The following is a 27,770-nucleotide window of genomic DNA, read 5'->3' as shown; positions in this document are numbered from 1 at the left end:
CTATTCATGATTAAGAAAACATGAAAATACCTACTGTTTTCATTTAAAGAACTTTAACAAAAAAATACAAATCACATATGTAAGAAATTCAATGTAATATTTATCCTATATTTATTCATTCAGTAAATAATCAAAAATTTTAAACACTACCTAACTGAAAAACTTGTTTCCACCATTACCCTACTCTTCGACAACGTTCTTGATTTTTTTAAAAACCTTTTAGATTTCTTTTGCTCAGCACCGTGAATTTATTTTAAAATCCAAATATCTCAATGAAAGTGAAAATCTCTATCAAAACACAAAAATACAAATAAATAAATATGAATTGAGTAACGTTTTCTTTGGGGTTTTTAAAAAAAATCCAAATAATCTCATCAACCTCATTCCGCGCGAAAGGAGGTTTGTGATGCTTTACTGTAAAATGGCTCTTTTCGGATGAAATATATTAATGAATTTCAAATGAGAAGCAATAAATATTGATTGAGAGTCCCTCAATTTGCAATATATACCAAAAAAAGCAGCAAAAGAATAAATTTTCTTCCCATAGCTAATGGGTACCAACACATAATTCTTCCATGAGATTAGCAATTTGAAACAGTAGCACTGTAAATTTTCCTCTTGATTTATATAGCAAATACCCGCGTGCCTGAGAGAAAATCTCATTGCATGGTGACGAAAAGAATGGGAAGAAGACACAATTGGTGTGTTGGGTGCGATGATTGTGCGACTCTAATCGATTTTTCATACACACTTAGCAAAATAGCAAAATAATAAATTTTCTTTTCCATCTTCATGCCAACTCAAAGCATGAGATTTTCAGTGAAGGTACGCGGAAAGGGCGAGCATCAAAAATAGCTTGACCGACATCATAACATGCACAAAAAGTCCATGGGCAGCAGATGTGTGTTATGGTATATTTTTCTCGAAGAAAGTGACCACTCTATTTGTTCGGTGGAACTATCAACAGAACAGACCGGCTTCTTTGGGCACCCAGAAAAAAAGTAAATCAGATTAAATTAACATTTTTCAGGGCTCCCTTCTTCGCGCGCATTACAGTTGCTCCCCGTGCGAGAAAATTTATAATTGCCCAAAAATATCCAACATGGTGGCTATTCTAATTCATATTTCTCACCACTTGATGAGGCGCGGTGTGTGAAGAGATGCTTGAGCGAAGAAGATACAGTGTGGAAGATGATGCGGAGGAATAGCCGAAGAGTTACCGTTTGATTTAACAATGTGAAATGAAAACTTACACGCACTTTCGTGGATCGGATACACTTGAGGAGCACGCTGGTCTGTCGCGAACGCGGAGACTCTACAATAAAATCAACTTCGATAGCGAGAAGATCGAATTTAATTTCAAATTAATTGCATCAATTGCTCCATTGGGCAGCAAAGAAAGTGAAAATCACGTGCGAGATCGTCTACGGGGTATTTAGGGCATATTCATTGAGACTCAGGTGTTTCCTTACATTCCAAGAAATATATAGGTCACTTATGAATAAAGGTCTAGCACGTCTAGCACATATTTCTGTCTACTCGCCTTTAAGATTGTTTTATTTATAATCTTTTTCGAAAATTAATTGTTTATAAAAAAAAAACAATTAAAATTTTTAAAGGGGTTTAAACGTTTTCCGGATTCATTTTAAATCTAATCTATACAAAAGACTCGCTTAACGTATTTTTTTAAATTTTCACTTTGAGTCATTATTGGGATTTTCTTAAGATTCTGAAATTTAAGATTCAGGGGAGGGGGAACTAGTTAAAATATAAATAGAACATTAAGCCTTGATATACCCAGACAAAAAATGGAATATTCCACAATTGATATAACTTAAGAAAAAAATCAACCTGGATTATACCAGGTTATACCAAAATAGAGAAAATTCGTAAAAATTGCTGCGCTTTTCCGGGAAATACCGACGCTTTCTTTACTTTTGGCAATGTCTTATTACAATAATTTTAAAACTAAAATAAATTACATCTAGAAGACTGATTCAATATATCATGAATATGACTCTTTTTAGTATTTTTAACCGCAGTGTTCCGCCATTAAGTTTATAAGCTTTTTTGGACTTTATAAAAATTTGTAACTGATCAATTTTCAGGACTTCCAGTAATTTGTTACTATATACATGTGGGAAATTAGTGAAATCTAAGCAATTTCGTGAAATAATGAATTTGAGTGAAATCGAAGTGTCTTTGAAAAGAAAAAATCAGTAGATGAATTCGTGTTGAGAAGAGAAGAAAGAATTTGTGACGTGAAGAAAAAAAGGATTTGCGCTGTGAAGAAAAAGGACAATTGAGGAGAATTTTGCCGTGAGGAGTGATAAAAGACGATTTTAGCACCGGAGTGATCCAAACTACAAGAAATAATTTTGGTAAGTCCAAGTTATTTCAACATACATACACCTACAATACAACACAAAAATATAGAATGAATTTAAGTTTTTATTTAAATCGCGGCTGTACTACAGATTCTCACTGTAAACCAGATTTAAAAGTCTCAACGGTAATAGCTTCACTTCTGCTTCTTTTTGCAAAGATTTAGACCAAAATAGAGAGAATAATATGAGCTGTGAGTCTAAAGCGGGAGCTTATTATAGAGACTCAATACGAGATTTCTTTCATTCATTGAGTTTTTTCTAATTGAGAATTTCTCTCAAAAATTTCAATCCAAATACCTTCCGCGTTTATACCTCATTTTTGCAATGATTGCTCGAATCTTTTGATGTCAGTCCACTAATTGGTGGTGTTCTTTTGTTGTGCAGAAAAACCCTCACATGGAACTCTTTTGTGATTGTGGATGGTATAAGACATGTGTGTATGATTGCGGGAGGCAGTGCGTGGGAAGTTCACACACTGTGGGAAATTATACCATCATTTGTTAACTGACAATCTATTGAGGAACATGACCAAGAGATCACCTGTCAATTTATCCCCTCATTTAACTCCTTCGTCGTTTTTTTTTTCGTGATCTCTCCAATTCTGACGTCAATATGTGGAGTGAGTGAATAATGGTTCCCTTTTTTTTCTTACGCCACAGATCTGGGAATATTCTGTGATGTAGAGAATCCGAGCGTTTAATGATGAAGGAAATTACCATAATGAGGCAACATCCTCAAGTCATAGCAATAAATCTGTTTTTGCACTTCTCCCGCGCGTTTTATGTGCATCCAGAAGACACTTCTCAGGGCGAAATGCCGGTGCAATGCCAGAGTTGCAAATGCCATAGAATTGGGATTAAGTGTGAGACAATTTGTGGCACGTGGTGGTGCCAAAGTGGGATGGGTATAGATGAATTTCACTGAGATTGTCTCCTACACAATAGATAGTTTAAGATTTGGTTTAAGATTTAAGCGACACCAATTTAGCGACACTGCTGGAGTTGATTGTTTCATTTTTTTTAGTGTTGTAATTTGCAGAAATTATTCAAAATTATTCAACATAAGCGGCGCTTATGCTAATGCTTAAATTGAGATACCTGTCACGTTGTTATTTTAGCATATTTTTTTTTGCTAAATATGTGTCCCACCTTTACATGGTAATTTCTTTGTTAGTATATTAAATTTTATCTAGATAAATAAAGTACTTAATTGTGATATTTAATAACAAAATACAATAGACTAAAATTTTGATGAAAGTTAAATTTTCCCATCGTCTTTAAGAATTGTATTTTAAATTAAGAATTTTACTTTTTTAATTTTCAATGTCCTTTAAAAAAAATGTTAGGAAACTTTTATTTTTCCAAATTCTTAAAATTTAATTTTTTATCTTAATCTGGAGGAATTTTCCTTCCCTTACATTTTCAAATCTGATATTGTGTGTAGAGAGAGATTCTGTAAATTTTCCCTGAGAAATCTTTCTCGAAAAATAAGGAGGGAAAAAAAAGATAATCACTGTGGGAGAGAAATTAAGCATCCGACAAACTCTCAAATACGGTAGCTAAACCGTATGGCGCTCCGCGAAAAAGTCTGGGCCTCTTGCGTGGAATTGTGTCGGCATGAAGAATTGAGCATTGCGGAGGGAACGCAGCATCGCGAGATTTTGTTAGCATTGGGAACACGATGGGAATGCAATGGAGTGTGTCCTCCGTGTATTTTCATGTCTTTATTATCTTCGTTCTGTTTGTTCCACGTCCGCAACATATAGGCCCCCACCATAAACCATAATTATTATAAATAATAAAATGAATTAAGCACGTTAATGATCGACACAGGCATCTTTCTCTTCTTCTTTTTTTTCTCAACTCACTGCATTTCGGGGGAGGCGGGCGGTATACAGTGTTTAACGTACGTATAGAAGAAATAAAATAAGCAACACCACCACCTAAAAACTCATATCCGTACCAATAATTTCACTCCTCAAGGCGGAAGCAAAGGGGGTCGAGGGAAATGTGGGGGCCGCACCAATCATCTGGTTGGATCTCTGAAATGCGTCGAGGGAACGCAAAGAATTTTCTCTTCGACGGGATTCTTCGATGCGTGGCTCCGAGTGTATTTGATAAGGTGAAACCTTCTTGGAGCCAAAGAGAATTTTTTGATCCATGAATAATTCAAATGATCGGAAATTGGTGAAGCGTACAGTTGCAGATAGAAATGTAGAGCCATCATTGGTGAAATTAGAATCTCAAATATTATTATTATAATTTTTTTTTTTCAATTTATCTTTTAGGATGGTCTTGCTGTATAAATTGTTGAAGGGTTATGAAAATTTCTTGTACATTTTATGTTTTTTATGCAATTGTCATCATGGGAGTCATCAACGGGACAATATTAAAGTTTTAATGAAGAAATTTTAATAGCCAAAAGGTCTGTATTTTTTTAATACAGCTTCGATTTTTAATTGATATTTCAAATGTTCTTTACCGTACAATATTTTTATTGCAAAATTTACTGTAGGTATTTACCGATTTTATTGGTTTTTTTATGCTTACTTTGTAAATAACAGAGCACGACATCCCACACCTAAGATTTTTATTGCATTCTTATTTTAGAATACTCAACCAACACTTTAATCATTAGATAGTTTATTTTAAATGAAAAAAATAATACTTGAGCTGTTTGCTTTCTTTAATTCAATACAGGCATGTAGGTATAGTTTATTCTATAAAAAGAATAAATTGTTGAAAATTTAAAACCTTTTAAAAAAATTATAAGGACAGATTTCCAAAAAAATATTTGGTCTAATTTTCTTGGGCGTGGAGACTACATAAATTATATTTTCTAATTGTCTAACTCATAGCTTTAAGAAAAGAATTTCCATTAATTCCATAATGGAAAATTTAATGATGAAACATTTCTTTAATATTGTAAGCATAAAAATGAATAATGATCCTTTGAAAACATTTAAGATTGTTTCTTTTTATAATTATAAAAATTTTTAAAAAAAGAACAAATATACCTAATTCTTAAGGAAGAAGAGTTTGAGTGCCTGATGAAGTTGTTAATTTTCCACTGAAGAACCGATAGAATAAAATCTCCTAAAAAATAGAGAAATTCTAAACAATTTTTAAGGGGGGTCTCTTTTGAGAGCTGATGAAATTCAATGTTTTTATTTTTCTTAAGGTTTTTCTTAAACTTGATTTTCAAATGTTGGTCACATTTGAAGACTTATTATTGAAGAATAAGAAAATCACTTTCCGCCATCTTAGATGCGACGGAAATCTACTGGACGGATTTTGATGGGGTAAAAAGCAAATGAAAGAGGAAATACCAATGCAGATTTTGATGTAGCGGAATTTTGAATTTCCACTCTGGGGCTGAGAAAAGTGGAAAAACGTCAAAAAATCTGAACAAAAGTCACATTTTTTTTTACTTTTCTCAGCCCCAGGATGGAAATTCAAAATTCTGGTACATCAAAATCTGTACGGGTATGTCCTCTTTCATTTGCTTTTTACCCCATCAAAATCCGTCCAGTAGATCCTGAGAAAAACCTACCTTTGTGTTTTAGAGCAGTTCTGAGAAAAAGTCGGAAAATCACAAGATGGCGTCGCACTTAAGATGGCGAAAAGTGATTTTCTTACACTTCAATAATTAGGCTTCAAATGTAACTAACATCGGAAAACCAGGTTTAAGAAAAACCCCAAGAAAATGACAACATTAAAAATGGGTAAATTCTAACAGTTTTCCTAAGAGACCCCCCTTAAGGGAATAAATATTTTTAAGTTAACTCAACTCCAATTAAAGTCCATGTATTGTTTGTCTTACTGAATAAACGGAATGAACCTTGCTATTTAGGAGAAAATTCAATGCAAAAATGTTTACAAACAGAACGCGTCTGAGAGAGAAGTTTTGTGAAATACGTGAAATTATAATTTTCTACAATTCCCACTCGTGATGTTATTTTCTTCGATGCAACTGTAATAAGTTTCAAAGAGTGCTGCTTGTTTTTTTTCTTTCACCTCGGTCCTTCGAGGTACGCAAGTGATACACCTTTAGCCTCCGAGAAATCAATGAGTTGCTTGATGGCAAAAGACGTGTATATAGGTAAGAGGAAAAAAAGTGACCGAGACCAATGTCTTGCGATGATGATGCACTTGCTTGGCACGCATAAAAATTCAATTCGTTCGCAGTGGTTAGACAGATAGTTGTGATAGGAGTTGGAAATAAGAAAAATGTAGAGTCATATTGTGCGGCACATTGACCATCTTCTTCGTCTCCGCATCATGTTAACCATGTTGCACGCTCATGTGAAATCCACACTTCTCTCTCTCTTCTTCCGAAGAGAGTCTCGTGCTCCTCATCTCCACATTATTATATAACGGAATCAGAGAGAATCTTATGGAATATATACATAAATAGATAAAACTTTAATACAGTATAATAAATGGAAGTGGATTGTAGTAATGTGGTTGGAGATGATGCGCAAGACGAAGAAGTTGCGCGCGCCGAAGGAGGTTGGGGCTTGTGAAGAAATTGGAATTACCGTAAGTCTAATTCTGATGATTTACTGGCTATTGATATCCTTGTCCTCGTGTTCTCCTCCCCGATAACACACTTCGATTGGGCTGGCTGCCGGAAGATTCGGTGAGACACCGCGCGTAGAAAATTCCAAAATGCTCTTCTCAGGAGAAAATTAAATATGTATATGTATGTAGGTATTTAGATACCCCAACACAGAACAACTCGTGATGGACCTCCGGGGATTGTTTGTGGAAAAAATATTCGTTGGTCACAAAATTGAAAAATTTCACGTGTTGTATCTCCTTGTGTCAATATCCTCAGTATCCGCAATCGATCACACACCGAGCTGTCTCTATATTAAATTAATTTAATAATAAACAACAAAAAACACCCAAAATATATCGCGATAGATTGGGGGCTTAAGTCCCGTGCGCGCGCGATCGCTCTCCGGTGTGATTAGAGAGAAAACCGAGATGGAATTTTAATCACTGACATAATTTTTACACATTTCTTCATTCTTTATTCATTGGATCTCTCACCCGATCTCTCACACCGAGTGAAATTGCGTCTCTTGCGGTAGTCAATGTTGATTTCAATATTCAAAGTGCGTCTCTTCCACCACAAAATATAACCCAACAATCCCAATGTGAATCCAGTGGGTCCGGTTTATGAGCGTGGACTCCTTCTTGGATTGTTCTTCTTCTTACGTGTGATCTTCGAGCACCAAGGTTGGGAAGTTTCCGCATAAAATCAATATAATAATAAATATTTTGTCCCCAAAATACATTCTAGTTGGTGTAAAAATTTAAATTACAATTGGAGGTAAAAATCATCTAAAAAGTCTAAAAATGTAAATTTTAAAGCTTGCGGTTTATTTTAAAATAAGATTTTGTTGAAATTTAAATCAATAAATATATGCCATAAAGGCAAAGAACCACTAATAAATATAGGGGAGAGCGGGGTTAAAAAAGTCACTTAAGGGTTTAGAAAAAGCTCAAAATATCATATTTCCCAAATGGATAAAGCGAAATGTTTAGCTCATTTCTTTAGGAAATTTACTGCCCTACAACACATTCTCAGATCATTTTGTTCTATCTAGCTAGGAAATATGATATTTTAGGCTTTTTCTAAACCCTTAAGTGACTTTATTAGCCCCGCCCTCCCCTAAAACAAAAAATTTAATTTAACACTGTATAAACAATTTATTTTGCACATACAGTCACCTAGGGGATAGACATTTAACTTAAAATGTACTCATTTAATCAAAATAAATTTTAATTTTTAATCTGTAATCTGTTGAAATTTAGTTTTGTAAAATTTAAATCATAGAAAATTTTAATAATTTTTCTATCAGGGAATTTTCTTTAAGTAAAGGAAAATTTATTATCATTTCACGAAGAAAGAACCTCCAAATCTCCTCTTCAAGAATTAATAAAATTGATTAAAAAAGTATTAACAAAAGTATTTTCTTGGGAAATCACATATTTAATGTGATTATAATTCATGAAAAAATATTTTTAAATAAATTTTTAACAAAGCGAAACGTCGCTGGAATTTAAAAAAAACCTTTTCAATTCCAAACAATAGAAATTAAAGGACATTCATTGAAAAATGAATTAGAGATAAGCTTGGGATGCTCTAAATGAATTTAAGAACATAAAGTGTTTTTTTTTAAAGATTTTTTTTGGTGGAAGATCACTATTTAAACGATTTGTTTAAAGGAAAATTAAAAAAATATATCCGAAGAGTACCTGAGTCTAAAAAACAGGAAAAAAACGGATCTCTTAAGAAACTTTTAGCAAGAAATTCGACAGGAAAAATCAATTTAGAAAGTCCATTTAGCGAAGGAGTAAAGGAGCCGCAAAGTAATTTCTTCAATATCTCAAAGAAGATAGACAGAATGATGTCACTGGACATTGCGATCGTATTATGATGGGTTTACGAATGTATTGAAGGTGCATTCCACATAACTTGTTCTCTCAATTGCCATTATATAACACTTATGCTGATGATGTATTTGCAGATTGGCAGAATGATCTGCACAGTGCAACCCCATCGAGGGAAGATCACGGAGAGATCATACGAAATGATCGCGATCGACAGGGGCTTTTCAGCGTGATGTGCTTGATCGAAAAGTGGGCAAATCAGGCTTTACAATCTTTCGGTGTGTGTCTTCAGATATTTAAGAAGATGGTTGGGCAAAAAAAAACGACCAGAGAAGAATTGTCACTTTTTTGAGTGAGCGCAGCATTTTTGCCAACGCAGAAATTTCTCTCGTTGGCTAAAATTAATGATCTTGTTTCCTCATTAATACCACACCGATCGCCGAGAGATCCAAAATGAATAGAGGTTGATTCTTTCTTTTTTTTTTTTGTATACACGAGATTTTTCTTCAGCAACTCCTCGGTGGTTTCAAAAAATTGTCCAATGAAACATTAAAACTAACCGTCAGTGATTGATCTCGTCCCGATGTTTCCTCTCTCTCACAATTCCTCGTTCGTTCTGTGTGTGTGGGGCTTTTTAATCCAAATGGGCAAACAAATATTCAACTAATTGTCCAAACAAGTTGTTCAATATACAACTCTCGGCGCAAGGAAAAGAAAACGCGTACCACCACTTGAGATTGCGCACACTTGAGAGAAAAAAATAAAACTTTTAAACCTTAAGGGATTTTTCGGGATTTTCCGATAGCGCGCGCAACACTGAAATACGGATTAAATTCCAAAACACACGGACACTTTTGAGCCGATTAATCTCTCACGGTTTGGCTTTCTTGGGGGTTTTGGACACCAAGAAAAGGCCAAGTTCACGGGGGAAAAAACACGTGCTTATTCGGTCAGAGTTAATTGTAAAATACTCTGTGTAATGTGGAAAGAGACTCCGTTTACCTGTCTGCTCGGGCCGATGATCCTCCCCACATACCCGCAACTCCCCTACCCACGGAGGTGGGCAACAAGAAGACTCCAACTGTGGAGCGCACACACCGTGATCACCAACGCTGGCGGAGAAGGCACGATGGCGCGAGGAAGACGCTGGAGCGAGAGGTGCATTGTGGAGCTTGGCAAGGAGAAAAAGTAACGGAATGAACCAACCGACACGATGATCGCAACTTCTTGGGAGCCAACACACAGGTAAGAATGAAGAAAATGATCTTGTACACACCGCAATACCATCATCTGTTCCATAAGCTGCCCCATTCTGGTCATCGTCGGTGTGTGCACCTTGTGTGTGATCCACTCTTTTTTTGCTCGCTCTCAGCCGCCCCTCTTGCCCGATCACCAGCCACAAGCGAACAGGTAAACTCGATCGCGCGAGTCTCTCGGGGCCTTGGACTTGACTCATGATCGCGCTCCGGTTTTTGCCCATGAATGCGCCGCTAAGGCGGAAAAGGGATCCTCAATTGATCATGATCCCTTTGCGATCACTGATGCAGATCGCCCCGCATGTGAGTACACGATCCCTGATTTATCAGGCAAATATGCATTATTTTCAAGTCATCGATCACGGTCAAATATGAATGATCCTTTAAGAATTTTCAAGGAAAAGGGAAATGTAAAATAAATCTTTTATTTTGTAAAAAAAAAAAAATGAAGAAACATTGTGACCTAATATTAAGAAAAAAATTGTTTAAAATATTATAGATTTTATATTAGATGAAAAAGGTAAAACAGAATGGTATTTTCTTGCACGACAGGAAAAAAAATATAATTTGATTTGACCTCAATACTGCAGTTTGGGGTAAACAAATCACCAAGAAGTTTTTAAATTGTGGGATTTAACTCTTCATTTTACCAAAAAAAAATGTTCTTGGTCCTTTTCTTTAATGATACCTACCTCACGATCAATTTTAATATAAGATCATTTTGTTTATTCATGTGAAGGCGATCTTTTATTTTCTTCAATTTTTCTTAAAATCTCTTGATAATTTTAATAATAAACGTCACCTTTCTAAGGCGATTTCAATTGATCATTCTTTGGTGGATTTAACTTCGCGATCTCTTACAATCTATCACAATTTGATGCGATCATAAATTTTACATAAAAAATATCCCTCCCACGATTTCTAAAATGATCCTCAAAGCAAGGAATTTCATTTAATCTCCTTCTAGAAAATTACTTTTTCATCTCTAAAGGCTAAAGAGCTTAAGGGAATGGCATCATCTTTAAGTGCATCATCTGGTGTGTGGCAATGACAACGCAGTTGGAAGATGGTCGCTCCCACATTTTGCAGTTATTACATATATTTTTGCAATAAAATGTGGAATGCAGCTTGGAATTCATTCGCACTCCGCACAATATTCCCGGTCCATCCGCAGCAAAATCTCCCGCGTCGCAAGAGATCACTGCCATGTGAGACAATGCCAAGGTAAAAATTCCATCCGCGATCGCGATTCATGAATTAGCATATGAGGTGGATATCTAAACATGAGGCACTGTTTCTCCTAACGTCCGTATAAGATCACACTGATTATGTGGACTTTTTTTTCTTCTTTAGGAAACTCTCTTGCCTCCCATGTTGCCAACAATGTTGCCGCTCGGTTCTAGTTCCACTTTTTTTTGCTCGTGCGTGGACCTCGCACCTCCCATGAGAAGCCAAACTGTCTGCTTTGCCAACACATTTTGTCGCTGCGGCTAGATAAAATGTAGTACCTACCTAATAATTTTGTGAGCCACACAGATCATTCTCATAAGTATGTGAGATTGCTTCTGTGAATTTGCAAATATGGAGAAACAATAATACGAGAAAATCTTCCATATCAAGGCTTGTGTACGCGATGGACTGTCGATGGTACAAAAATTATTTATGCGAGTGTGGAAGCAACAATAATGCGGATCATGGAGGTGTAAAGTGGTAAAAAGAGGTGAATTCACAGACTTTTTCTCACCCGCAACACTTCTTGTCCATCTTGCCGTGTGATCTACATAAATAAATATGCTATATGTACAATATTTATACGTAAAATATATGTATCAAAAACCGTAGTTGATCTCACTTTTTTGCCATTCCACTGATTTATTTGCAATAATGCGGTTAAATCTAACAAAATAGGAATGTATTTAATAGTTTTAAAATGTAAAAAAAATCGAGGAAGTGTGGTAAAATTTACAAGTCGTACAAGAAATTTTACAGACGTTTCACAAAGAATTTTTTAAGATTGAATATCACAACATTATAGAATTTTTAAGACAAGAATTCTATTTTGTAATTTTGCATACCTGTTGAATAAATATTAAAAGTTTCATTTGAGAATTAAAACGCAAAGGAGCCAATTTACGGTATTATAGAGACTTTCTTCTAGGAAACTAATATAACACATATAGGTAATCTAATAAAGAGGCCTCAGAATTAGCCAAACTGACTTACTATTTTTCCCTGCTGGGAAAATTTAACAAAGATTTGCCAAAAAATGCAAATAGTGACGTCAAAATGGCATTATTTATCTACATCATTTTTTTAGACTATGAAACATTAAAACCAATGTTTCTTTGGTGAATTTTGATAAGATATTCCTGAAACATTTTTTTTTTAATTATTCAATTTCTCATCATATCTCAGAATATGTTTTATTTTTCGCTCAGAAATATTTTTCTTCTTAACTTCCATTTCTTAATACATTGTTAAGATTCGCTGAGGAAACATTAGCGTAAATGTTTCATGCAGTTTACATATGGAGACAAAACAATGACTAAAAGCTGTTTGGCAACTTATTTCTTAAAAAAAATAGAGCAACAGAAACAAAAATAAATCGAAGAATCAAATGTTGCATTAAAAGGAAAAATAAAACAATTCAGCTTAAACAGCTTAAACGAAATGTTTAAAATTCAGTTAACAAACTATTCATATTTAATCGATTAGCTATAACTCCAGAAGAGTTTTTAGTTGGGGTTTAAATTCAGCGTTTGTAGGAAACATCAAAGAGATGTAAAAACGTTGTTTTGTTGGATTCTTTTTTACAAACTAAGGAGTGTCATTTCTTTCTTTTCTTTTCATGTGCTTTTTTTTCGTCAATCTTAAGAGGTTTATTAGAAAGAAAATAAATTTGCAAATTATCAAAATGCTTTTTTCCAATATCAAAGACAGCCGCAGATTTGTTCCATTTCTCTGTATTGGGGCAAATAAATTCTTTTGCATATGAATCCGGTGTAAAGACGTAGTGAGGACGCCTAGTGGTTTGCCCTTTTAGGTGGAGACGCCTGGTGGATGGATGGATATGTAGCAAAGCAAGATTGCATCCCTTGTATGGAATTTTTAGAATGAGAAATGCAGTGCGTGCGAAAGAGTCAATCACATACAAAAGGTAGTAATTACCGTTTGATTCGATGACTATAACAGCATTAGAACATAAATCATAGAATTTTCTGCCACCTGACCACAGGTGCGTTTTTTTCATCCTGCCAATTCCATCTCACTCTGGCACCGTGTGTGTGCACTGTGAGGCATCAGCCGATGGTGTGTCAGCAATCAATCCCCATTTTTGCGTGAAGAAAGAAGACACTCACCCAACGACTCTGCAACTATGTTTTTTGTGCCCACTCCAGAGTGCAAAATATGCTGGCGACATTGCGCTCGGCATCTGCTGAAGTTGCATCTCGCGAAATCGGAAATAGCAAGTGTTTCAGATTATGATGGGGAGCCAAGACGGAGGTGAGGAGGACTCTCTCAGGGGCTCCAGCAATGGGTGGCAGGAACGGTTTCTTGCAATCCCCACAGATGGACAGATGACTGTCCTTTTATCACTTCTTTCTCACTGTCTTTGCGCGCTTTTCTTCAACCTATAGTGTAACCCACAAGAAAATGCAGCCACAAGTCTCCCAGCAAAATATGCCATGTGTACATATGTACATATATAACATAAAACTTATGGACCAAGAGGAGGGGAGCAGAGGATGTGTGCAAAATGCACAAGATGGGAAGAGAGAGACTTCAAGCGAAGCCAGAGCATGCAAAAAAATTCAACTCCGGGAGTTTGCAGAACACGTTTTCGAAGAAATTCTCTCTCTCTTGGAAGTTTTCTTAGCGCGACACCGTGTGCGCATAGATGGTGAATAACAGGAATTAGCGCTTTTATTGTATGCCACACAACAACTCCCCGCATCTCATCCAAACAAAATGTATCAATTCCATCCCATTGAGCCAATAGCAAAAATTATTAATTGTGTGTGGAAATTAAGTCATAAGAATCGCCACTGAATTTCATTCGTCTCATTGCCCCATCATGCGTAGCAAAATCTCTTGTTTTTTTTCACCTCATCTTCTCTATATAATTCTTCTTCACCTCCGCTCTTGCGATGGAGGCAAAATCTCTTGTTACTTCACATCCATATCCCAAATAAAATCGCTCTTTTTAGCGCATTTTCTCTGTCCACATAAACACCGCAAATCCCCCCGCTAAGATATAAAAATATAGAGCGCACACTACAAATTCCAAGAATGCGGTGTGAGAAGATGGATTAATTGTCTGTCCAGTGTGTGATTAATTTTTAAGGTAGGTAGCAGTTTCCATAGTAAAATCTCACTCATATATGATGAAAGTACATAGGCGAGATGTTTATCAGGTAGAGCAGATGCAAATTCCGCAGCTCTTCTTTTTTTTCGTTAGTTATAATAACAATTTAATTTGAGACGCTTTAAGTGCTTGGCCAAGAAAGTTTTCAGCAGCGTGTGATTTAATTATAAAAATCTTACGAGGGAAGAATATTTTAATTCTTTTTGGGCATTTGTGCGCGCTCTTTTAGCCACATTTTATGGGAAAATAATCCGCAGCTTTTGTCATTCTAAACGAGCAAAGAACAATACGGTTTACTAAAGCGTTGCTTTGGTTTATACTCTGCTGTTTAAATTGTATAGGTACTCTATAATCATCTTAATTATGATTTTGTAAGAGATATGTTAAAGAGGATAATTTGTCAAGTTCCGCAAGTTTTATGCTTGAACATAAGCAATATGGATAAGAATGATTGTAAAAGGTGTCTAAGGAAGAGCCTCATAAGATACCCAACCCAGAACAGATAAGGGGATAGATTCTGATAAAATCTTTTCTTTTTATTTCTAACTGAAAAGTGTCTCTATTTTGACCGCGATTAGTGTTTTGAAATCGTTGTATTGTCGTTCTAGAAAAGAAAAACAAAGAATTTGTTGACTAGGAAAATAGTCAGAAAGATCTCTGAAAAGTCTGAAGCCTGGAACCTCTGAAACAGTAATTTTCCTTCAAAAATACGATTAAAATCCTATAAGATTTTTCCCGGAATACTAAAAATCTTATAACTGACGAATTGCAAAAAAAGAAAATATTTTTATTAGAATCTACCCCCAAGGTTTAATTTAATCTATATAAAATATTATATTTTATACAAAAGATAATTTTATTCCAAATATTAAAGCGCGGAATTAAACTCTAGGGCGGTTTATCTAAATGAATCATAAAAGGAATTTATTCTTAAATGTTTGTTTCATGATCTTCTACGAAGAAACACACGGGACAAGGCTCAAACGGACTCTCAAATTCTCAAACAGAATTACCATTTTGCACTGATAAGATCAGTTAAAGAAATCGGCAGTATTTTGCCCAAAAAATAAAAACAATTGCGCCACCAATTAATACAAATAGGGGAAAATATAGTATTATCCTTTAGGATTAAGACAGATTAAAAAGGACAAAGGAAATCATTTTCGAGATTTTATGGAAAATTTTTGCTCTCATCTGTCAGCTAAATCCAAAAGAAAATGCAAGAACGGTGGCTATTTCTTAATTTTTTTGATCCTTTACAAAATCTTCGTGTATCCCGGTTGAATCCTTGAATGAGATCATGATCCATATAGCTCTGAATAAGCTCCTTTACTCAAAATAATAATTTTTTTAATACTTTTTACCTCATTTGCTTTTTTAAGAGTTTTTTTTTACCTTTTTTGCGTAATTTTTAAAATTATTTTCTTATAAAATTTAGGTCCTTAAATAAAAATTTTTCAATATTTTTTTATTTAATCAGACAAAGGTAGAGGAAAGCTAGCAAAACTTTTAAAAAAAAAGTCTTGGAACATTTAGGAGAGAGAATGAAAAACTTTTGCGAGGAACTTCTACTGACCTGCTTTCTTAAGATAAAAAATAATATTTAAAATCCTAGCACTAAAGCAATTAAAGAATTATCTTTTAACTAAAAAAAAATCTTCAAAAAAATTCTTAAAGAAAAATAAAAGAAACTTCCTTCTCAAGAGCTATTGTAAACCATTTGATGGCCGCACTTTTAATGGCATTTTAATATAATAAATAGCAATTTACTGAAGATAAATAGCACCGAGCAAATAGTGAAGACGTGATGTGCTCCAACACCCGGAAGGTTAATTATTTCTTGATTCCCTACTCCAACTTCGCCCCCGACTCACTGGGCGCCCACTGACCCCGTGTGACCTGCAATCGTGGTGAATTCGCAATTGACCAAAGCCGGAGAAATTCTTTGCGCATCATTTGTTCATTTTATGTTATTTACACAAATGGATTTCATCAATATAATAATATAAAACATTATTAACAACAATTTCATCCGTGGCTGTGACTCCTCCAGCCGGGTAGGGTTGCTGCAACATGTCGCGTGCACACGCAGGAGGTTCACTTGAAGTCAAAGGCGGGCGTCTCGTGACACACATACGGACCCATTGGGGCAATAATCACCTGAATCGTGAGGGTATCCCGGTCGTCACCGGTGAGGTGTGGACTCAATTTAATGGAGCACAATTCCAACTCTTCGTATGGCAGTAAATTGTCAATATTTAACACACGATTGCTTCGTGAGAAGTAGTGAACTCTCTCGTGAACTGTGCGTATGTGGGTAATTTGGTTCTGTACGCCCGTAATTAGGACGCCAATCTATTCAAAATTAAGGATTTTCAAGGATTCAAAAATAAAAAAATTAAAAAGATTGAATTAACTTACTTTGAACCGCTGTTCTCCCTTCAAATTTTCATCCTTGCACGTAACTCGGAGACGTACCGTCTTGAGGATGGCCTCTGGAATATCGACACCCTGAACATTGATGTTGTACACATAGATGAGCTTTGCACGATTGAAACGAATGCCACGCGGAAAGAAATCCAACTCCCACGTGATTGTTTGATCTTCCTGAAACTCCGAGAGGTTGCTCTTGCTGAAAAAGAGCGCTGCGACATTCTGGAAGTCCTCAATTTTCTCAAATTCCGTGATACTCATACTAAGGCCCCATACGTCAGTGGTGTACAATCGCGGTGTAAACTGCAGCTGTCCCACTTCCGTTTGCCGAATCTCCATCACACGCTCCTCCTGCCCCGAATGATAGCTCATCCCGATGGCAATGAGATCCACAAAGAAGGCTTTATTGATGCTCACAATGGGCCGCAGGAGGAGATTCGCCAGCTCATGTGGCATCATCATGGCAAAGCGTATGTGTGACACAGTGGCCTCGAGGAGTTGCTGAATTTGGTGGGCAACATCCTCAGTGGATGCACTGGCTTCCATTTCGATCTGCTGCTTCCGGAACATGAGCCACTTCTCGAGATATGTGAACAATTCAAACTCACTCTTGAGCACCAGGTCGTTCTGCTGCAGCAATACGATGAGGATGTTGACGTCCAAATCGACAAAATCCTTCGAGTCCGCCACAATGTCAAGATTCCACTTCATAAAGCGCTGGCATGCATCTGTTACCTCCTGATGGTACGGACTAAAAGACATGGTGTACTGCAGCCATGAGACTAGGTAGCCCTGTGTTGCAGCCTTGGCAATGTGCTTCATCATGTAGTCCACGCAAAGCTGCACGAGGTCCTTTATGTTGTATTTGTCAGCGAGTGCCAGCATTGGCATCACCGTCTGAAGGGATATCCGTATCTGACCGACATAGAGGTATTTGAGGAATTGCGGAAATACCATGGAACAGCTTGGATCTTCCTTCAGCTCAATCACACTCTCTCGTGATTCACTCCATTCAGCGTTCATGAGCATAACCTGCAGAAAAACCCACAAAAAGCATTAGAATCCGTGGAGGATTCACAATTCCCCTGAAGGGATGACTCTTCTGGAATACCTGAAAGACCTCGCTACTGGCACAGAGGATGACTCGATGGGCAGGATAGCGATTCTTGCCCACAACAATGCAGATATCAGACATCAGCTGTTCCGCATAGAGATTCGCAATTTTGTGTAGCACGCTCCCGGAATTGTCCATCTCCACCACACTGGAATCCTGACTGGATTGATCTAGCGCACTCTCATCCATCTCATTGTACTTGCACGCCCTGCATTGTCTTCACAAATAATCTCCCCAAAATATAATCACAATTTATTTATTTTTTTAGCAAAAGAGAATTGTCAAGATTAGAGGATGTTGCATATTTATCGACACGTATGAAAAGAGGGTATAAAATGTAATTTTTTTTGTTACTTTTATTACATTTTTTACTCTTTGTTACAAGAATACGTTAAATGTAGGGGAGAATTGGGTTAAGTGCTAGAAACCATGTTGTGAAAAAAAAATCAAATTATTATTTTTTTTTTCATGGAAAAACGCATTTTTGGGGCCCCAAAAGTTGCCGGGAATACTTAGGGAGCTTCAGTAAAAATTTGGGAACGCAACCCACCGGTTTTTATTTGCGAAATTTGCACTTTTTTCCCAGCGGATTTTGAAAATTTTGATGGCGATGCAAAATCAACGCGAAATCGCTTCCTGGTCACAAAAAAGGTAATTTTGCTGGGAAATTACTATTTATTAAACTTTCTAGCTAGAACTTACCAAAATTAAATTCTTTTGATCTTTATTTTTTAATTCTAGTGTTTTACGGCCGCGAACTTCATGTCCATAGGGCCAAATTCTTTTAATCATTTTCAAGGCAAATAATGCTCCTCCGAAGTGTTTTATTGTCAAATGAAATTAATGCACCCAGAAGAACTCTATCTTATCACATCTATTATCTATTCTTTTTATGCTTCATAAATCCACAAAAGCATAAGACAATTTGCAGAAAAAATTATCAACTTTTCATAATCTTATAGCCCCAGAAATAAAATGATTAGGTCTTTTGCCATTATCCATTGTCATTGATGATGGCAATTAGGTATCTTTCCCGGCCTTATATATTTTCCACGCAGCTCAGAGCAGTTCTTAGTTTCTATTGGACTTACAGTGCGGGAACATCTTTTCAGGAACATTCAAAAAGTGAAAATTCGTTCTAATTGAAAGGAAAAGTTAGAAAATATTCTAAAAAAAAAAAACAAAATGGCCGCAAGTGATAAGGAATACAAGCTAAGAGAGGATTTCAAGAAGAAAGCCTTCGAAGAACTGCGCGAAGATGATAAACTCCGAACTCAGGCTCTTGCTCAGTTTAGGGAGTGGATTGAGAAGCATCCAAAGATCAAAAGATGCCGAATGGACACGAACTTCCTTCTGAGATTCCTCCGTACCAAGAAGTTCTCTGTCCCAGATGCCGTTGAGCTCCTTAAGAATTATCTTACTACGCGGAAACTCTTTCCGCAATTTTTTGATGGACTCTCCTTAGACGATCCAGTCATTAAACATCTATTGACCAGTGGATGTATTGAATTACTACCGGAACCAGATAAACAGGGACGTGTCCTACTTACCTACTCTAGAGAAGGTGTCGATGTTACCAAGCATACGTCGACAGATTTAATCAGGACAATGAATTTGGCGTATGAACTCGCTCTTCTCGATGAAAGGGCTCAAATTTACGGAATGGCTCATGTTATTAATTGGAAAGATTTCTCCGTTGCTAATGCAAAAATCTGGACAATTCCACAAATGAAGAATTTCGCACGATGCATGCATAAGACCTTCCCCCTACGCCATGCACTGATCTTTAATATTAATTTTACAAAGTACGGCGTTATCATTTGGAAGATCGTTGCATCGTTCTTTTCTGAAAAACTTCGAAAACGCGTGCAGGTACATAAAACCGCCTAATAAGTGTTAAGGATTTGAAATTAAAAAAATGATTTTTTTAAAAAAAAACTTTTAGATTGTTGATGACTGGAAAACGATCTACGATGAAGTTGGTACTTCAGCTCTACCAAAGGAGTACGGTGGGTCAGTTCCACGTTCTGAAATTTCAAAGAAAATTGTGGAACTCGCTGAGAAGCATCGTGATGAAATTCTCGCTCTTAACGACTTTGAAATTGAAATATCAGACGAAGATGTAAACTTTGGCAACACCCACGATGCTGATCTTGATGCAGCAATTGTTGGGAGCTTCCGGGAAATCGTTTTGGACTAAACTATGTATTTTGAAGTCCAAGTATTTTCCACATTAATTTGGGACTTAGAAATTTTCTTAGATGATCTAATAAATGCTTTAAAAAATGGTTTTTATTAGTTTACTATTTGTTTTTAATCTATCTTCCATTTGATTGTTCTTTTTGTTGCTACCCAAAAAATTACTATCAATGCTTGCATTTTATGGCTACCGTAAAATGAACCTGGTGCCAAGCCCTCTGGAATGATAAAGTGTGAATACATCAGCGGACCTAGTAGTTAAGCTTAGTCCGTTTCTTAAGCTAGGTTTAAATTTTTAAAATAAAAAATAAAAATTATAGCATAGGAATAACTAAGTTTAATTTTTTTTAAAGGACCTAACTTCAAAAATCCAAACCTAGCCTTGAAAACCTTAAGGGTGTTTCCATCCATTCCTAATCTCTATTCTTCATTCAGTAAATAAATTATTCTTCATTGCAAAAAAAAACTTTAAGCGGAAAAATCGAAAATAATTTTTGCCGTGTTAATAAAACAATTAAATATTTTGTAATCTTATCGATATTATGACCACTTCTTGTAGAGTCGGTTCCTCAATGCTGCCTAATATGTACAAACAATTCTTAGTATTTTGCGCTCCTTCATTGCGCTAAGATCTTTTAAATCAAGAGCGTGTGAAGTGTTTGCTCAAATTTTATAAAAAGAAAATTTTATAATGGCTAAACTTGATGCTTATAAGATTAGCAGGAAGTTAAAGAAATTTCTCCTTTACAATTTAAAGCAGATTTTAGAGAAATAAAAGGTGGAAGCGTTGAAAAACTTACGATTAAATGTACGACCTCAAGCTCCCAGGTAAGAAGTAACAAGGGATTTTAAGATCAAAAGATACCAAATTGAGGTAAAACCAAATTCAGAAACTCTTGCGAACGAAGAAGTCTTCTGTAGAATATCGAGACTATCTACTTAGTTTCTTGAAAACTATCTGATCAGATAAACTTCTTCCTGAGGTTTACAAATCAAATAGGCTTGTCTAAGAACTGGATCCTATGACAGAGATTTTTTGCCGTAAGAAAAGACGACAACATTGTTAAATTTTTTTAATATGGTGGAACATTGTTATCGATATGCCCCTGAAGTAAAGTCTTTTGCATAACAAGACTCTCAACGGATTTTTATGCAAATTTTGATAAAGTTCGATGCTTCAAACTTTTTGAGAAGGTCAAAAAGTTTATAAAGGAGAAAAAGCAATGTAACATCGGAAAACTAAAAATATATTTTAATTAAAAATATTAAGCCTACATATCTATTGCTGCAACAACTGATCGCAGACATCCCACGTGCTGTAAATTACATTTTTGCTATCAATTTTAACCTTTCTCCTCTTTTCAATCTTTCTCCAGTCTCGGACATTAAAAAAAAACTTCATGCAATCTTATCTTTGAGGTATTATCAAGAAGCTTTTTTGGCAAAATTTTGCTAAAGTAATGACCAGTCTGGTCTGATCTGACCATTCATTAGCATCTCTTTTGAATTTTCTTTCCTATAATATTCTTTGTGTAATTTAGTGGAATCAAAATGTCCTCTTCGTATGAGTGCAAACTAAGTGAGGAGTTGCAGAAGAAGGCTCTCGAAAATCTGCGTGAGGATGAAAATCTACGAAATCAGTCTCTTGATCAATTCCGGGAGTGGATTGAGAAGCATCCAAGGATCAAGAAATGCCCAATGGATGCAAATTTCCTTCTGAGATTTCTTCGTACAAAGAAATTCTCCGTACCGGATGCTCTGAAACTCCTTGAAAACTACCTGACAACACGGAAAGTTCTTCCGCAAGTATTCGATGGACTCACATTGGATGATCCAGCTTTGAAGCATTGTGTGTCCAATGGGATGATTTTAATCTTGCCGGAACCGGATAAGGAGGGACGCGTTGTGATATCCTACAATGCTGAATGCTTCGATACGAGCAAGTATACGGCAACAGATGCAAATAGGGTGTTGAATTTTGCCCTACAGCTCGCCTGTTTCGACGAAAGGGCACAAATTTGCGGGATAGCTCATGCCATGGACTGGGGAACGGTCACACTGTCCCTTGTGAGCCTCCTGACAATCCCACACATTAAGAACATTACGCAGTGTCTACAGAAAACCTTCCCACTGCGCCATGGAATATTCTTCATCATTAACTTGCCAACTTACTGTGTTGCCGTATTTAAGCTTGCTCTTTCGTGCTTCAGTGAGAAGTTGAGGAAGCGCTTCCATGTAATTTGGAAATTTTACTCATTTTTTATGAATTTATTTTAATTTAAAATTAAATTTCAGGTTGTCAAGAACTGGGACAGAGTTCACGAAGAAATTGGTTCATCAGTCCTAGCAAAGGAAGACGGCGGAACCATTCCCCGTCTTGAATTGGCAAAGAAAATGATTGATCTCGCTGAAAAACATCGCGAAGAAATATTATCTCAAAATGATTTTGATATTGAAGTATCAGATCGTGATATCAACTTCGGTAATACCCACGATGCTGATCTCGATGCAGCTATCGTCGGGAGCTTCCGTAAAATCAACGTTGATTAATTTTTTTCTTTTTATTTAATTTTAGCTGTGTTTCTTTCAGACACAACTTTTGTGTACACTCTAAAATGCAAAGTCGTCAGATCGGGCTCAAACTTTGCTCAAATTTTCAAAAATCGGTCAAGCCGTTTAGTCAATATGGCCGCCACAATTTTTCATCGAAAATCGACTAGAACTCGAAAACGGATTGACCGATTTTGATCAACCCGGGGTCAAATGAAAGCTCTCAACAAACCCTACAACTTTCTAGAACATCCGATGTTTCAAAAGTGACCGCTAGGGGGCCAAAAAATCAAAAACAAAGTTTTCGATGAGTTTTCGATAAATATCTCGAAAACGCTACAATCGATTTTCTTCATTTTTTGATATATTATAGCCTACTACATCTATTTATAAAAAAATTCAAAAAAATATTTCGCCATTTTGAAAATATTGAGTTCCAACTTTGACATGTCATATCTCGGATTTTACATATTCGATTTTGATCAACTCAAGCGCAAATGACAGATTTTGTGAAACCCTACAAATGTCTAGAACATTGCAACTTCGAGAAATGACCGCGAGAGGCGCTAAAATCAAGTAAATAAAATTTTTGAAAACTTCAAACTCGAATATTCAAAAATATCTTTATCGATTTACTTCACATTTTAATATGTTATAGCTAAGATTAAGATCTTTCCAACGATAGCTTAAAATCGAAAATCTATGTAGCCGTTCCTGAGATATGGCGTTTTAAAGATTTCTTTTGGGGATGACTTTTCAACTTTTCCCGACTTTGCTCGTATTTAAATTAATTTGCGTTCTAGTTTGCTCTCACAAAATTGGTACCTACACTGAAAGAAACACAGCTCTCGTAAGCTAGGTCAGCTTACCAGTACATTTTTGATAATGGTTGAGGAAAGACCCCCACAAAACATTAAAAATTTTCATTAAATTTATAATCATTTATTAATGCTTGATACGCAATATGATTTACAGACGATGAAAGAAATGCATCCGGAAGATTTTTGAACAGTTTAGCAGCTCAAACAATCAAGGAGAAAAAATTAATGATGTGGAAAATGTAAGAAGAAAAAAAACTGGGAAAAATAAAAATGGATTATCCATTATTTTACATTTCCTTACACTCTGTCATAAATTTGCGTCGTGTAAAAAATTTAAACTCACGTAGAAAAGTCCTTTTTGGGGACTTTTACTTCCTTCCTTAGTTGAGTGACAATGTGCAGCATGAGGCATTGAATTTAGGTGCGCCTGTAGAGGTAGAGATAGCCAAGATCCTTTGGAGGATTCTGCGAGATAGCTACTTTGTTGTCATTAAATATCAACCATTGATTATCCTTCAGGATGTGACAAACGTAGTGTCCCATCTGAGCGGATGTTCCCATGTGCGAGATGAAGGCCACAAGCTTATAGTCTGTGGAAAGGAAAAGATTCCTTTTTTACTGAGATCTTCCTGAAAAATATGAGAATTTGGCAAAAACTTACTGCTTCCTCCATCCCTGATGGGAATTTCTCGGGGACCTGGTGCCTCCTCAGTCGTCTCCATTGCATCCAATTCACTCTGATGCGAGAAAATCCAATCAGCTGCTCTCTCAATGTTATTTCCCGTCTCCCTGAGGGCTTTTGTTGCCTGCCTCTCAGTGAAGCCCATCCCCATCAGCATCTGCAGTCCATTGGGATCAGCCACAAAAGCTTCCGGAGGGAAAGAAAATTAATATAAATTAATTATTTCAAGTAAAGAAAACTCACCAGATCGCGGAGCATCAGTTCCAGGTGGAACGAAGGGATCACTAAAGTCTGCATCCGTAATGTGCTCCATAATCCACTGCGTGGCATTCTCAACGCCAGTATTCTTCGTGAAGAAGATTGCCTTCTTGCAGGACTCCAGCGGGAATCCCATCTGAACAAGCTGTTCCAACACTAATTCATCCATTGGCGGCAATGGTGGTGGTTGTCCAGCAATCTCCGGCAAAAGTTCCTCACCCTCTCGCCTTGGTTCTGCCCTCAGTGCACTCAGATCCAATTCCTCGGGGACATCAATGGAAACATCGAGTTTCTGCGATGACCAATCATCATTTAGTGTGAACTTCTTGAAGTGAATCATGAGATAGTCCGGCATTGTGGCGAGTCGTGTGATCTTCTTTGCCTTGGTCTTATCTTTAATGGCAGTGCTGTAGAATTGATCGATGATCTCTTCGTTGGTGAAGGCATTCAAGCACTCAGCGAAGGGAATTTGTGGGCGAACCGCCTCATTTGGATCCAATTTCTCTCCCTTCTTCTTCGCTTCGGCAAGCTTCTCCTCATACGCCCGAATCTCGGGGATGTTTTTAGCCAAATGCAGGGGAATCTGCAGGGGCAAGCTCCACTCATTCCTCGTGCTGTACCTCACCTTCCCACTTGCAGAGCACATAACGCGTTCCTCGACGGAGAATTTGAGAGCATCCGCGGGATTAAGCTGACCACGACTGAATTTTTCAAGCGTTGTCACGAGATGAAGGTAAAATTCATGAGCATCCTGCTGGAGTTTTGTCGAAAATTCCGGATGATCCTTTCCAATGAGCGCCTTGAACATTGCCGGGGAGATTCCCGGTGGTTCAGCTTCCAGCACACCATTAGGCGGAGTACTGTACTTCCCACTGAGAAGCCCCACACCGAGTTTTGCCATTTGCGTATTGAAATCCGTGGCCGGATCATTGGGGTACTTTGAGAAGATCCCATCGGCATTTGTCACAAAGCGCTCCACAAAGTCCGGAATTGTAAACATAACCTGCATGACGCTGTTGAGGTAGCAAGAATTCCCCAGATTCTGCATACCCGTGCATCCTGGTCCTGACATTGGGATCAAATTGCTGCCACTCTCACACATGAGACTCCATTCGCCGACACGTTGATTGAGATCCAGCTCCAGCTCAACCATGGACTTCTCCGTCTTTTCCATCTGATTGATCTTTATGCCAAAGTGTGCAAGATGCTGCACCAGGTAGGGATCCTCCACCATGTCATCCTCTTCGTAGCTGTAGACATCACCCTTGCCTTCGGACGTAATCGTTCCCAGCTTCACGGCCAATGGGTAGCCGGTCTCCTTGTAATGCAGCACAGCATGATCATTCCCACCGGAACCATCGAAGAATCTCCTGCCACAGAGTACTGCTCCATCTGTGAGATTTAGCCAGAGATTCGTGGTGAGGTCGCATTTATCGCACTTCCATCCACTCGGTGGAATCCTCCTGCCATTGTCCAGCTGCGCGAGATTCTTAGCGCATGCCGACACCTGACGCACCTCCCCGTCCCATGTGCCCGTCAGCGAATTCTTCTCCACCTTCTTCATTGCCGAATCCGCCGCAAGGATTGCCGTGACGGAATTAACCACCGGCTGCGGTAGATTCTTACTGTAGGGGATCATGTGGAAGTCCGGAAGTACCACCACATGGTACACATCCTCATACGTGTACTTCTTCCCTGCACCTGGATCGAATCCACCTTCAATCCCAATTGCCAGGCGTGTTATCTTCTTCTCCGGACCCTCGGCGCCACCACCTTCAGGTGGGATTTCTGTCTTAAAGCGTCGAATGTGCAAGAATACGGCATTCTTCGTTTTCTCATAGTACCCCAGCACGTAGTCCTTACCAAAGCCAAGGAACGTATTGAGGCAGACATACAGCCCAGTCTCTGATTCCTATACGACAAAAATTCCCAGATGAATCAACAAAATTCTTCCCAAACATAACCTCAAATCCTTTGTCTCAAAAACTAAGCATTTCCCCCCGAAAATTCACGCATTTCCCAAGTTTTTTCAGTGGAAAACTACCCACTGACTCCCAAAGAATTGATTTCACGTAAAAACCTCCCCCGTAGACACGTATTTACGGATAAAACCCCTAAAAATCTTCTTACCGGGGTGTCAAAGGAAAACACGCATTCGTCTTTGAAAATATTGTCGTAGCTGCTAGGCACACGGATCCTAGCTATGTGATTTTGCAGATCATCCATCTTTTCTCAGGAAAAACACGCGTAAATCGCTTTGAAATCACAATAAAACTGCTTTTTTGTGAAGATTGAAAAGTTTTTGGATTTACTTTTTTATCTCCATCACTCGGTTTCCTTCGGCTTGGGCAATAAATTACACATCTCAACGGAATTTTGATGGGGTGTAGAAAATGTAATAAATGTAAAAAAAAATGTAGAAAAATAGCCAAGCAAAATGTAAAAAATGAAATATGACAACCAATTTTCGTGGAAAAGCTTAAAAAACCATGATGCTGAATAAAAATTTGAGATTTCTTGGGACAGGAAATGATTTTTATTGCATTTTACAATGGTTTGTGTTTAAATTGTTGAAATTAATTAGTTTTCTGATTTTAATTTGGATGAAAAATTACATTTTTGGGATCTTCACGTTTTCCGGTGACAGAAGATTAACTTTTTGTCTCCTTTTCCGGTCCCATTGACGCCTACGGTGCTCCAACCACTCCTCCAGCAAGAATAGATTTAAAGCGCCCCTCAAATAGATGGTAAACCATTATTATGGGCGCGTACCTGAGGAGAAATATTATTTAAAAATTAATTTAAAGATTACTTCAATTAAAATGTAAGATGTATAAAAATCAATGTATTGAAAATCACCTTGAAAATACAGACAGAGGAATGGGAGACCCCATTCTCGTCATTTTTAGAAGCCGGGAAAACCAGCAGGACAATTGATGAAGGAACTTGTTACTTTTTCTTGAGCTCTTCTCACAAAACACGTCTATCCGGAAAGAATGTCTGAATCCAAAGAACAGTGCGAATGAATTGTTTGAGGTTCAGACTCGGTTCAAGGGTTGCATGATTTACCTGCAGATTTTTTGCATGGTAATGGCATGTAATAAAATGTATAAAATACTCAGGTATAAAATTAGAAAACTTCAGAAATTGTAAAATAATAGCAAAATGTAATATCATAATTTTTACGCTTCTTTTGTGTTATTTTTTCCAAAAATATTTAAAGCATAAAATAATTCAATTTAATAAAATAATTACATTTAATACACCTTTGGATTGAAGGGTTTTAGTGAGGCGTAAAAA

At 36.9% G+C, this 27,770-nt stretch overlaps 5 protein-coding genes across 7 annotated transcripts in view; 2 read left to right on the top strand and 3 right to left on the bottom strand.

The window, feature by feature from the left end:
• Positions 1 to 27,770, bottom strand: part of LOC129790857 (uncharacterized) — a 679,906-nt gene that overhangs the window by 17,665 nt on the left and 634,471 nt on the right. The window contains exons 1-2 of one of the 3 annotated variants that reach the window (XM_055828663.1): positions 9,352 to 9,762; positions 6,928 to 7,257 (exon numbers count right to left, since the gene is read on the bottom strand). The gene's annotated coding sequence lies outside the window, so the exon portion shown is untranslated. Of the gene's footprint in view, positions 1 to 6,927; positions 7,258 to 9,351; positions 9,764 to 27,770 lie in introns of those variants that run through there. The other 2 variants (XM_055828665.1, XM_055828664.1) reach the window with 2 other exon arrangements.
• On the bottom strand, positions 16,355 to 18,275 carry LOC129790876 (BTB/POZ domain-containing protein 17). The gene is made up of 3 exons (XM_055828698.1): positions 17,958 to 18,275; positions 16,835 to 17,878; positions 16,355 to 16,768 (listed from the first exon to the last, which is right to left on the bottom strand). Exons 1-3 carry the CDS (start codon positions 18,147 to 18,149, stop codon positions 16,511 to 16,513), a joined length of 1,494 nt encoding a protein of 497 aa, XP_055684673.1. The 5' UTR covers positions 18,150 to 18,275; the 3' UTR covers positions 16,355 to 16,510.
• Positions 19,077 to 20,160, top strand: LOC129789222 (clavesin-1-like). The gene is made up of 2 exons (XM_055825870.1): positions 19,077 to 19,832; positions 19,906 to 20,160. Exons 1-2 carry the CDS (start codon positions 19,146 to 19,148, stop codon positions 20,158 to 20,160), a joined length of 942 nt encoding a protein of 313 aa, XP_055681845.1. The 5' UTR covers positions 19,077 to 19,145.
• LOC129789221 (clavesin-1-like) lies at positions 21,711 to 22,709 on the top strand. Its single transcript, XM_055825868.1, has 2 exons — positions 21,711 to 22,394; positions 22,455 to 22,709. Exons 1-2 carry the CDS (start codon positions 21,711 to 21,713, stop codon positions 22,707 to 22,709), a joined length of 939 nt encoding a protein of 312 aa, XP_055681843.1.
• Positions 23,636 to 26,954, bottom strand: LOC129790842 (ubiquitin carboxyl-terminal hydrolase 5). The gene is made up of 4 exons (XM_055828629.1): positions 26,601 to 26,954; positions 24,456 to 26,382; positions 24,192 to 24,398; positions 23,636 to 24,120 (listed from the first exon to the last, which is right to left on the bottom strand). Exons 1-4 carry the CDS (start codon positions 26,694 to 26,696, stop codon positions 23,948 to 23,950), a joined length of 2,403 nt encoding a protein of 800 aa, XP_055684604.1. The 5' UTR covers positions 26,697 to 26,954; the 3' UTR covers positions 23,636 to 23,947.

This window comes from Lutzomyia longipalpis, chromosome 2 (assembly GCF_024334085.1).
Source record: "Lutzomyia longipalpis isolate SR_M1_2022 chromosome 2, ASM2433408v1".
NCBI classification, from domain to species: Eukaryota; Metazoa; Arthropoda; class Insecta; order Diptera; family Psychodidae; genus Lutzomyia; species Lutzomyia longipalpis.
The sequence above is the reverse complement of the archived record's forward strand: the minus strand, read 5'-3'. Positions and strand labels throughout refer to the sequence as shown.

Coding starts and splice junctions, on each gene's coding strand:
- LOC129790842 (XM_055828629.1), bottom strand. CDS start 26,696: ATGGATGATCTGCAAAATCACATAGCTAGGATCCGTGTGCCTAGCAGC. Junction 24,399..24,455: donor AACTGATGCTCCGCGATCTG/GTGAGTTTTCTT, acceptor TCCCTCCGGAAG/CTTTTGTGGCTGATCCCAAT. Junction 24,121..24,191: donor CATCAGGGATGGAGGAAGCA/GTAAGTTTTTGC, acceptor TCCTTTCCACAG/ACTATAAGCTTGTGGCCTTC.
- LOC129790876 (XM_055828698.1), bottom strand. CDS start 18,149: ATGGATGAGAGTGCGCTAGATCAATCCAGTCAGGATTCCAGTGTGGTG. Junction 17,879..17,957: donor CCAGTAGCGAGGTCTTTCAG/GTATTCCAGAAG, acceptor GTTTTTCTGCAG/GTTATGCTCATGAACGCTGA. Junction 16,769..16,834: donor AGGGAGAACAGCGGTTCAAA/GTAAGTTAATTC, acceptor AATTTTGAATAG/ATTGGCGTCCTAATTACGGG.
- LOC129789221 (XM_055825868.1), top strand. CDS start 21,711: ATGTCCTCTTCGTATGAGTGCAAACTAAGTGAGGAGTTGCAGAAGAAG. Junction 22,395..22,454: donor AGTTGAGGAAGCGCTTCCAT/GTAATTTGGAAA, acceptor ATTAAATTTCAG/GTTGTCAAGAACTGGGACAG.
- LOC129789222 (XM_055825870.1), top strand. CDS start 19,146: ATGGCCGCAAGTGATAAGGAATACAAGCTAAGAGAGGATTTCAAGAAG. Junction 19,833..19,905: donor AACTTCGAAAACGCGTGCAG/GTACATAAAACC, acceptor AAAAACTTTTAG/ATTGTTGATGACTGGAAAAC.